General features: G+C 38.1%; 1 protein-coding gene across 1 annotated transcript in view; it reads right to left on the reverse strand.

The window, feature by feature from the left end:
- Positions 1 to 13,177, reverse strand: part of LOC124284138 (long-chain-fatty-acid--CoA ligase 1-like) — a 60,244-nt gene that overhangs the window by 26,184 nt on the left and 20,883 nt on the right. Inside the window, 2 exon segments of the mRNA XM_046720197.1 lie at positions 4,359 to 4,473; positions 6,249 to 6,400. Of these exon segments, the coding sequence (XP_046576153.1) occupies positions 4,359 to 4,473; positions 6,249 to 6,395 (262 nt within the window). The 5' untranslated portion in view covers positions 6,396 to 6,400.

A 13,177-nucleotide genomic window follows, 5' to 3' on the forward strand; every position in this document is an offset into this window, starting at 1 on the left:
GATAAAACATCCTTGCCGCAGCATAGGCAATATAGAAGAGTGAGTTTAGTTTTACGCCGCACTCAGCAATATTCCAGCTATATGGCGGCAATATAGAAGAGACGTGCTTAAGATTTATAACTGCATTGAAATAAAAATGACCACCCTAAACGTACTACTTGTCTCAAACCCTGAAAGAGAATTAATGAAACTTCCCAAGTTATGTCTGCAATACTTTACAAGTCTAGACAATTTCAGTGTAATTTTTAAATATGGATTCTTTGGGCTTCTTATAAAATGATCAGTTTTACAGAGAAATATTTTCATTTCAGAAACTAAATGTTAGTCTGTGTCTTCCTCTTTTGAGCATATTAACGATGATCAAAATTTGTGACAAGATCGCAAAGATAAAGTCACAACATTAACCTTTCTGTTTCCTTCACCACACTTTCCGTTAAAATCTCCTCCCTACAAACCCTCCCTATGTACTGCGTGATAAGTCTTCATGACCCTAGCAGGGTTTTTACGCGACATGCAAATGGACGCAGAAAAATAATTCACTGCATCAAGAAGGATGCACAATATCATTCATTGTACCCACAACACATCTGTGGCTTTACTAAGTGTTTGGTTGTTTCTTTAAGAGCAGTTACTGTCATCATTTCACCCATCCGTCCACATGATCAAGGACCCTTAACCTTAACAATTAGGGGTGTCCGGGACCCCCATGTTTGTGAGCCGAGGTAAAACCCTGCCCTAGTCAAACTTACTATAAATGTGATTTATATCCATTGCTAAGGATACACCACTATTGACAATAAAATCTCATGATGATTCTTAGAGGTGAGGTGAAATTGGGTTTAACGTCGTGCTTGAGAATATTTCGTTCATATGACGACGTGCATGCGTGTGTATGTGTATGTGCAGCTGCTTGTACTAGCACAGACTGAAGCTGGTTTTTATAGTGCTAGCCCACTGAGATACCATGCTGCAGTGAAGCATGAATACCCCACTCAGACTCATTATACTGACTCCGAGCCGACCAGTCCTTGTTGTACCCATTAATGCCGAGCGCCAGGCAGGGACCATATTTTAATGTCCTTTGGTATGACGCAGTCGGGGATCGAAACCACGCTCTAACCACTACACCACGGAGGCAGTGATGATTCTTAGAACACATCAAGACTCTATTTAACATTCATTGAGTCAATTTAGTTTTATGCTGCACTCAGCAATATTCCAGCTATATGTCGGCAGTCTGTAAATAATCCAGTCTGGGCCAGACAATCCAGTGATCAACATCATCAGCATCGATCTACACAAATGGGATACAATGACATGTGCCAACCAAGTCAGTGCGCCTGACCACCCAACCCCGTAAGTCGGCTGAAACCCAGATCTTCACAAGTCATTTCACATTCAGATTCAGCCATATGCTGCTAGGATCCTGCTAATCCATGACCCTATCTTAACATTGTATTTACAAGCTGCAGTAACTGAAGTATAATAATGCTTTTGAACTTCTATATTCTATAAATTTGTGCCTTTTCAGTATAAGAACTTGTGCTTGGGATTTTGTAAAGTGAGCCCTTCCCTGATACAGAAACAAGCAAATCTAACCAACATCACATCGAGGGAATAAAGAAGCTGAAACCCATTAATCAACCTTAATTCCAGACATGACCTATTCATGTATGCTTGTTTCTGCAGTTCCAGCTCCATCAACTGAACAATGGGGATCTCTTCTGTTTTCTGTTCTTATACAATTGTAATTGAGTGGATTACAGATAATTCAGCTTTAAAAAGTATTTCAGTTATATCACAGCATGTCAGATTAACATGGCAGGAAAGACAGTGATGGTCTCAGTCATCTACCACTTAGTTGAAACCCATAATGGGTATAGTGGTGATAACATGGAGACATCATCAGGGTAAACCTGGATTCAAACCCAGAACCATAGGATTCTAGTGAGATCAAGGGCCTTTGCATAGCGAGATGTGGTGACTTAGACAACAGGGCCATCCATGGTCCATCTTAAACTATCCATGGTCCATCTTAAACTATCTATGGTCCATCTTAAACTATCAGGTTAAATGAGGCGAATCAGGGTTTAACAATGTGTTCAAGATTATTGCACTTATATACTGAATGCCGTTATTACACACTCATGTAATGTTACGATAGCAGTACAGTCGAGCAATACGGTAAACCTACCTGAATCTAAAATTGCATCCTTCTGTAAACATCGGAACTTGGATATTTATTTTGTGCCAAAAGTTTCTCTCTTTTGTTTCTTTCATGATCTGAACCTGGCACTTGATTGATGATGTCAGGTGGAGGAATGCGATCTCAAATATAGATGTGTGATATGGATCTCAAATATAGATGTGTGATATGGATCTCAAATATAGATGTGGGATATGGATCTCAAATATAGATGTGTGATATGGATCTCAAATATAGATGTGTGATATGGATCTCAAATATAGATGTGGGATAGATGTGATGTGATATGGATCTTAAATGCAGATGTGATGGATATGGATCTCAAATATAGATGTGTGATATGGATCTCAAATATAGATGTGTGATATGGATCTCAAATATAGATGTGTGATATGGATCTCAAATATAGATGTGGGATATGGATCTCAAATATAGATGTGTGATATGGATCTCAAATATAGATGTGTGATATGGATCTCAAATATAGATGTGTGATATGGATCTCAAATATAGATGTGTGATATGGATCTCAAATATAGATGTGTGATATGGATCTCAAATATAGATGTGTGATATGGATCTCAAATATAGATGTGTGATATGGATCTCAATGATGTGATATGATGATGTGGGATATGGATATCAAATATAGATGCGGATATGGATATCAAATATAGATGTGGATATGGATATCAAATATAGATGTGATATGGATCTCAAATATAGATGTGTGATATGGATCTCAAATATAGATATGGATCTCAAATATAGATGTGATATGGATCTCAAATATAGATGTGGGATATGGATCAACAAATATATGATGTGATGTGGATATGGATCTCAAATATAGATGTGTGATATGGATCTCAAATATAGATGTGGGATATGGATATCAAATATAGATGATATGGATCTCAAATATAGATGTGTGATATGGATCTCAAATATAGATGTGTGAAATCTCAAATATAGATGTGGGATATGGATATCAAATATAGATGTGTGATATGGATCTCAAATATAGATGTGGATATGGATCTCAAATATAGATGTGTGATATGGATCTCAAATATAGATGTGATATGGATCTCAAATATAGATGTGGGATATGGATAGATGTGTGATATGGATCTCAAATATAGATGTGTGATATGGATCTTAAAATATAGATGTGGGATATGGATCTCAAATATAGATGTGTGATATGGATCTCAAATATAGATGTGGGATATGGATCTCAAATATAGATGTGGGATATGGATCTCAAATATAGATGTGTGATATGGATCTCAAATATAGATGTGTGATATGGATCTCAAATATAGATGTGGGATATGGATCTCAAATATAGATGTGTGATATGTCCCTTGCGTGGAACCATACTCAGGTCATGGTAAACTCAATGTGGAAGTTTCAATACTGACGTTTAGAGTCTGTGACATGAAAAGGGTATGTAATAATATATAACGTCTTACTAGTGCATTTGGATCTTTCGTATTGAATTTGGAGATGTCATGGTAGGAGAGAAACAAAGCTCTGTTCTATGTATATGTCAGGGTAGAGATTGTGATCTGGTAGAATCTACCAGTTTCTATTAGTAGAGATTGCGATCAGAGTCTCTACTGGTAGAATCTCTGATAATACTAGTAGAGATTGCAACTGCAATATGTATGTAGGTGATGTATTTTATACTACCTATATTACTGACATCTAGAGGTGTGACGATACAGAAATTTCATGATACGATACGTATCGCGATATCTTGAAACGATACGATACGATTCGATGCATATCACGATATGCTTTCTTTAGTTATTTTCTTTAAAAAAATAAATGCTAATAGCAAGAAATTTTGACATAACCGTCAATATCTAATGAAAATTAACAATTTTAAGGTCAACGATACGATACGAAAAAACGTAACGATATATTTATCGTCAGATAATGTATCACGATTATCGATACTACGATATATCGTCACAGCTCTACTGACATCCCACTCAAACTCAGTACACGCCAAACTGACCAGTTCTTGTCATCACCTTGATGCTGTGCATCAGGCACCACCATCTTTTGGTGTGATGTGGTCTGGCATCATGTCACTGTTCTACTGCAACAACAACAACAACAACAACGTAAGTGTACGTACTGGACAGTCTTGCTCCTCTCTTGAACACCTCGTGCAGTGTTTTCGCATCTTCTGTCTTGTACTCCAGCAGCTTACCATCCTTACACAGACGGGAGATACGTGCACGATCTTTGCCCTGAAACATTAACAAACAGGACCATGACAATCTGACATTTAGCATCATGTCCATCTGTGTTCTTACATGCATACAGTCTGTAACTTCAGTCACTCGTCTACACTTTCAAACCAGTTTGTGGCACAAACGTCTGAGAATACAGTACCAACACAAACGTGCTGCATGGAATGATTTTAAGTAGATGTCACTGTGAGGAGAAATAGAGTCAAACATCATATTCAAGATTTGTACACTTTTATGTTTTGTATTTTTGTATTGCACAGTTTGGACACCCAACTCAGGCACATTCTGCTGATAGAGCTCAACAGTTGTTTTATCACCTTAAAGCTTGGAGCCAGGCAGGGTAACAAAAAGTACCATTTTTTAAATGTCTTTTGATAGGATGCTGCCTGAGAAACCACAACCTTTCCAATGTCTGGGTAGTCACTCTATCCAGTAGGAAAAATAGGCAGTGTAAAATATGGACTATTGTACTTGACCTACAAACTAGTGGCAGAAGTCTCAGACTGAATGAATGCTTGGAATAGTTTAGGATGTAAGTGAATCAACGTATCACATTTACTTCAAATAGAAAAGATGTTTTTTCAGACCAGACTGCATAATAAGTACAGTCATTAGGTTAATAATAGGTTATGAAAATAATACACATTACAAATAATAAGTATACAGTCATTAGGTTAATAACAGGTTATGAGGGATAGTTGTACCATATGATGTAAATATAACAGAAATAAACACAGGCTCGTCATGGTCCATTCTTGTTTGCCTTAAGCTCTTTTACCACTTAACACCAATATATGTACAAGAATAATGAGCACTGAACCCATATATAAAAGAAATGGTGATAAAGATGAAAAAACATTTATGCATATCATCATTTTTAAATATAAATAACTTAACACTTCATCCAGCCAATAAGAGCAGCATGCAAATCCCACCAAAACTAGTTGTGATAATTCGAAGCCCTTATATAATTCATAGCCTTATATCTGACAAAAAACCCTTATGTTTTTATACTATGTATGAATGCTATATCAGCCTAACATCATGTTTAACTTGTTCAACAGGTTTATAACAAACATGACTGACAATGCTGTGAACTAGATAGTAGACAATAGGTAATATTTCCCTACAACTCATCCCCTTCAAATACAAACGTTCAATTACACTTCAACACTTTCAAAAGATCACACCATTGATTAAAGACGACTTCATTGGTCCATAGCACATGTTGAACAGTTGTAAAAACACACATGTCATCGTGTTTGACAACAACTGTGAGTGTGATCATTACCATAAACAAATATAGGTTTCACCGTTACTGTTCATGCTCACTTCTTATTGATCTGAACATGTGCCTACCGTTGTGAAGCATCTAAACAAAGACGCACAACAAACTTACTCCTAATTCCTGAGACTGGAAGGTGAGCTCTACACTAGGACGGATTCCCTGAGTGATGTTATGAGATCCTTTGGCTCCCATGATCAAGCATGTTCTACCGAGAACTTCTACTCAGCCTGCTATGTCCATTCAGGTCATGTGACTAACAATGGCCACTCAACCATGTCACTTCTTACTACGACAGCATAAACACTGAATGAACAGCAGGAATGTACGCGGTGTTCACAATGTGGTGGCAACTTACTAATCAACTCACCAGTTCAACTCAACAACATTGTTAATAATAGATGCTTCAATCATTGATGAACAGCTTCTCAAGCTGAGAGGGCAATAACAAAACCAGAAGCTGACGGGTCAGTCACGGCATACTTACGGGTATTTCTGAGGACTGTTTGTCCATATCAACTGCAAACTTGACATGGTCTGGTCGGGTGTAGTAGACGGCAGCTGTGGCAAGGGCACCGACAGTGACGGCCCCCGCCCCTGCCAACTTCAGGTAGTCCAAACTCGTCATGGGCATGCAGTCTGGCAATGTACAACAACAGAAAAGCTATATATAGACTGCATGTGAATCTGGCTCGTTCATGGCCATGGCACTACCAGGATCGATACGAGTATTGATTGGCTTTAAGGACAGGTAGCAGTGGGCTGCCATAGTCGTGTTATGACTGACACAGCATTAGGGTGGGCAATGAGATTAATTGATAAAGCTAGTTCAAGCCAGGCATGTGACGGGATGAAAGAAAAACTGCAAAAAGATGTGCCCAGGATCGAAATGAGATATACTTTTGGTATACCAAGCATGGGACCTTGTCCAACAAAGCTTCCTTAGGTCTTTAGACTGACTGACTGAGTTTGGTTTTATGCCGCTTTTAGCAATATTCCAGCAATATCACGGCAGGGGACACCAGAAATGGGCTTCACACATTGTACCCATGTGGGGATTCGAACCCGGATCTTCGGCATGACGAGCCAACGCTTTAACCACTAGGCTACCCCACCGCCCCAATGGCATTTAGAAGTGATACACATAAGGAAGAGAGTTGACATCCATAAAACTCTCTTCCTTATTTGTATACAGGGGACCAGGAAAGGAGGGCCTGAAGTCTTATATGGAGAACAGATATTTAGTCAGCTAAAACTACAAACTAGATCTTTATGTACATGACAAATATGAACAAGAATATTATTTTTTAGAAAAAACACCATGCAAAAATGTAATTTTGTTAACATTTGGGGCAGACAACTCTTTTTCAACAGTCTGAAGTGAATGTCTTTTTTTCAAGTATTTTGGGGGATAACATCCAACCCGTAACCACTGCCTACATTGCAAAAGCTGAACCACTTGTGGAGCAGCGCACTGGCAGTGATGAAACTAAGCATGAAAGTCCACTGCTCTCCTTGTTATAAACTTGTTAAATATAAAAGATTGAGGGGTCCCTGAAGCTTAAGGACCCTTTGCCGCCCTTAATTTTGAACACTGTCATGTCAACATTATCTGAATTATTGCTACCCTGAACAGAGACGTGTTCATTTAATCTAGTTGTTACACGCACTTGACTTAAACAATGTTTACCTATGTCTGTAATCTATTTGATTAGTTACATTAAAAATGTCATTCAATATACTTTACATTAATGATAATATTCACACAATTTTATTATGGTCAAATATTCAAATATATTTAGTAAATGCTGCGACTAAGATAACATGAATTATTCCTGATATAATACTGGTTAATGATACAATTTATTTCAACCACTGCATCAAAATTCTGTGTGATTTAACGAAATCACAGGTAGATTACAGCTGATTGCTATTTGAGACAATATACTTAGTACTCTAAATCCCTGCATATAAAGCAATGCCAAGCAGGACAGAAAAAGACTATTTAAAATCATGTCTAATGATTTTTATCTCAAATTTCACATTATTATGGATCAGGTTTGTTATCACCCTCAGTGTTTATTCTAGCCCTTCTAAAAGAGGGGCCCATTGTCCACCTGTCCTCATTTATGTGAGTTATTTAGAAAATATTGTGGGTCATGACAACTGTTGTAGTTACTTATATGATTTCGCTGACTTTCTTAGCTTTCAATACAGGTGAGGTCAACAATTTGAAACAGAGAAACTAAGGTGAGGTGAGATGAGGTGGGGTGAGGTGAAATTGGGGTTAACGTCTTGCTTGAGAATATTTCGCTCATATGACGACCTGCATGCGTGTGTATGTGTATGTGCGGCTACTTGTACTAGCCCAGACTGAAGCTGGTTTTATAGTGCTAGCCCATTGAGATACCATGCCGCAGTGAAGCATGAATACCCCATTCAGACACATTATACTGACTCCGAGCCGACCAGTCCTTGTTGTACCCATTATTGCCGAACGCTTGGCAGGGACCAAAAAGTACCATATTTTAACGTCATTTGGTATGACGCGGTCGGAGATCGAACCCACGACCTTCCGCTCTCCGGACGGACGCTCTAACCATTACACCACGGAGGCGGTCCCAGAGAAACTAAGAATAAGCAAGAATAATGGAATACTAGAATACTGGAATACTGGAATACTAGAATACTGGAATACTGGAATACTGGAATACTAGAATACTGGAATACTGGAATACTTGCAATTTTGGTTCTGAATTCTAAACCTGGGCCTAGATTTTTGAAGCTCTCTTAGCGCTAAGATAGTCGTAAGTTTATGTTAATGTATGGCACTTACGATTATCTTAGCGCTAAGAGAGCTTCAAAATCTAGGCCCTGAACCTGCCATACACACATCACCTACCCTTTGCTGCATTGGTTGAATGAAAAGGCAAAGTTCTTGACACCACGTTTTTACAAAAACGAAAAACAACAACATGTGGACATTCCTCCTCTGCGAAAATGAAAGACGTTTGACTGACATTGGTATTTGACGGCCAGTGTGTCTCACATGGCAACAAAAGTATGAAACAGCAACATGCCTCGTGATTGGTTCACAAAACAAAACCGATCAATTGGAACCAATTTTACTAGTGCTTCGGCTGTTCTCATTACACCGATTTTTAGGTTTTGTACTGTCATTCAAAACAAGGGTTAAAAGTCATTGGAGGAGTACTCAAAGCAACAATAACTCATTTCGACGAGGATAGGTGTATTGCTCTTATTGCAAAGACCTACTTAGTTTGGAGTATTGCTTGAGCTGCCAAGCGAAACAAATTTGGAATGCATTTTAATTTTATATTTATCAATTTATTAATGCGCCAACATGACCTGTCCGTACTTGTATAGTGCGCCATGAAAAATGTTAGTGCTAGAACAGCGCAAAGGGGTGGTCTAGAGCACTGCACTCTTCATTCACCTGAATTTGCTAAAAGGATATGATTGTTTTTACTGTCATAATATGGGATAGGTCTTACGCATTATGTAGATTATCACCTCTGTAGAATTTGGATAGGCCAGGTAACTCACAAGAAATTCAGATATCCAGAAATTCATTTGTATGGACATTATTTGTCTTCTGCAAAATTCAAAATTCGAGGTGGTACAGAAATGAATCTGAACTGTCTCAGAAAACAGACATTGAGATCAAGAATGCATTCATCCTTCATTTTGACTGGGCAGTCAAAGGTTTGCCCTATGGATGTGCCTTCACATCTTGACATCCATGAGAAAAAGATGAGAATATTATGATTATTCATGAGACTTTCTCGCTTAAAGGAATACTATGTGTTAGCTGATATCCTTCGGTAGAACTTCCCATTTGCAATTATTTGGCAATTACTGAAAAAATATATGTTCTATTCCTTCATTTTTCCAAAACCATTAAACTCAAGATCATGATGATTTACCTCAAAATTCAACAAAACATCCCTAAACAGAGCTCCTGTTGTTCAGACAGAAAATAAACTAAAACCCTTATTCAGTATTCTGGAAACGACACTGTATAATTTACAACACTTATTGAAGCGGGACAGACAAGCACACACATATTCTTTCAACCTGGATCTTGTTTCAAGCGAGTTTTGGCAACAACAAAGAAACCTTTTGTTCAAGTGAAAAGACCATCAAAGAAGAAGCTCCTCTAAAATCTTTGTCCATGCATTACAATCTGACTGACTGACTGACTGAGTTTGGCTTTACGCCCCTTTTAGCAATTCCAGCAACATCAAGGTGAGGGACACCAGAAATGGGCTTCACACGTTGTACCCATGTGGGGATTCGAACCCAGGTCTTCGCCGTGACGAGTCAACGCTTTAACCACTAGACTACCCCACCACCCCTACAACCTGGACGCGCAACATGATTGATTCTATCCTCCTATATCCTTTTTGTATTGAATTCCCTCTTGTGAAATAGATCTGTGAAAATATTTGTCTACTGATGCAAGCATGTAGGGCATGTTATAGAAGACACTTATTAAAATATACACAATGACATAATGTTTGCATGTGACTTCAAACACAATCTCTGTAAAGTCTTAACAACCTATCAGAACAGTTTGATGCTGCTTTTCACAGTATTCAAGGACTATTCTCTCACAGCACACCACAAACTGGTTCACACTTCATAACAGTGTGGGGATCCAAATTTGTATCTTTGGTGTGACAAACAAAAGGTTTTACCAAGGCTGGGACAATTCACCAATGTACCGATACATCACGATACATTTAAGTTTGATACAACTATCATATGAACATAGAGATTTTTTCTGGGTTACATCTTCTTTTTATTCTCGAGTACAACGTTTCAGGGCTTGTTCTGGCCCCATCATCAGGTAAAACTTCTAAAATGCCAATCAAGCATCTAACTATCATATCGTCGACTGGTGTATCGATACAAAATGATACACAACTTTTTTCAAAACAGTATTATCTTAAACATGTTAAAGTACTTATTTAGAGAAAAACACACAAGTATGATAGAGTTACTTGTTTGCTTATTACAATAGTGTTATTGTTATACACAAATACCTTCAAATAAATCATCTTAAATCTTAATACTGTGTCATTCTTTCAAGGTGTATGTATCGTGATACGCATCGTATCGCAGGTAAAATATCGCGATACGTATCACATCGTGACACAGTGTATCGTCCCAGCCCTAGCTTTTTACAACATAGCTACCCGAAAACCTCATTCGAATACTAAACATTAAGCCATCACAAATCAGGGCTTTCTTCCACAACGCAAGCTTCTGCAACATCTCTATGTAAGTGTGGAAGTTAGGACAGGCTGAGAGTACGCAGGGATAGAAATACTTTTTTTTCTAAGTGTGCCTTTGGGCACCAAGAAAATATTTTAAATGTGCTTTTCAGAAATCAAGTGTGCCCACGTTTGTAGAATAAATACCTGTAGCATGATGATGATCTCTTGAAATTTCTTGTTAGTACACAACAAATGTAACCTGTTTTCTGTTATCACTGATATGTCTTCTGTTTCAGAAGAACATACACAATTTCTGCTTCAATAACACTCTAAATGGAAAAACAACCAGATTTCTTTACAGTGATATCCTGGGCGATAAAGTCAATAAATGTTTTTGCTAGTTTGTCATTTGCCTTAGTGTTTTGTTTTGGGGATTAAATGACTAATGGTGAGTTATGTCTATAAAAAATTAGGCGTGCCATAAGGGCACCGGGAACATTTTTATCCATGCCATTTCAATATTTGCCATACCATGGCACGCTAATATATGGAGTATTTCGAACCCTGGTATGTTGTACACAGGGCACAGATTTGTAACACGCCGATAATGTTCAATCACATTTGAGGTTACGTGGCTGTTACTGAATCCGTCTCACAGGTCCTGATAATCATTAAAACATGACCGATGTGTGCTTGTGACACTTAGCAAGTCATGGCACATCTGTTACTACAAAGATCTGATCAATGATTACTCAAGAAGTAATAATGGCCTACCAGCTGCTAACAAGCAGATTATGAAACCAGGTGTTGGAATAAAGGTGGCAAAATGACGCAAAATATGCATCCGTATCGCAGGTAAAATATCGCGATACGTATCACATCGTGACATAGTGTATCGTCCCAGCCCTAGCTTTTACAACGTAGCTACCCGAAAACCTCATTCGAATACTGAAAAGTAAGCCATCACAAATCAGGGCCTTCTTCCACAACGCAAGCTTCTGCAACGTCTCTATGTAAGTGTGGAAGTTAGGAAAAGTGTTACTGCACAAATCTGATCAAAGATTACTCAAGAAGTAATAATGGCCTACCAGCTGCTAACGAGCAGATTATGACACCAGGTGTTGGAATATAGGTGGATAATGACGTACAGACCAAAATAATTTAAAAGCATGCCTAAATTACATTAAAAAATAGTCATGGCATCGAGTGAGTGAGGTCTTTTATCACTTTCAGCAATATTCCAGTCATACTGCACCAGGCATGGGGGGTTGGGGGAAGTGCACAAAAACAAGATGCAAAAGATGTACTTCAAACACAGCGTGATGAACTAATGCTAACCATTATGCCCCTGATCCCTCACTTGTGGAAGTAGGGGTGAAGCGGTATATCATGGTATTAGCAGAACTGCAGTATTTTGCCTTTGATTCAGTATACCGTAATGCAATCCAAAAATTCGGTATTTTCCGGTTTCATACCGTCATTTCTATCTTGTCATAAAATGAGAGTTTTGTTCATTCAAAATAACAAAGATTATGGTTATTTTGTTTCCATGTTACTAAACAATTTAAGGTTTGAGTCTTGTCAATTTTCTGCATAATGATCAGATCTCATATACCAAACCGAAACAGACCTAACCGAGGGCTTTGTACCACAATACGCACCATACCGTGGTAAGAGCGTACCGTTTCACCCCTAGTGGAAAGCATGCTTTTTTATTACACACACAGATATTAAAACAAATGAGGGCAGGGCTCCAGATAAGGGCCATATCGGCGTATGTACGGATATAAAATAAGCGCGATACAGTAGGAAATAATTTAGAAAACGTAGCAGATACGCACCACAGCAATGGTGTACGGTCTTAGAATCGCCTACAGATGTATTTATCTGAAAAAAGTATTGTTTTATTGTATATTGACCTGTTTACACAACAGTAGCAATGTTGTGGTGCATATATGAAATGAAACACAAGATTACTGATACTCCATTAAATTCCATTCAGTACTCTAAATGTACTCGTATTGTTTTCCAGTACTCCTATATTGAAAAATAAGGAGTACGTACTCCTGATCATGAAAAATTATCTGGAGCCCTGTGAGGGCATTTCAAGATTCCTCCTTTTGTGTTATGTTGCACATTGCATACACTATTTATCTATAGACTAAACAACACA

Source organism: Haliotis rubra, unplaced genomic scaffold, assembly GCF_003918875.1.
Source record: "Haliotis rubra isolate DU_JTF1 unplaced genomic scaffold, ASM391887v1 Scf33, whole genome shotgun sequence".
NCBI lineage: Eukaryota > Metazoa > Mollusca > Gastropoda > Lepetellida > Haliotidae > Haliotis > Haliotis rubra.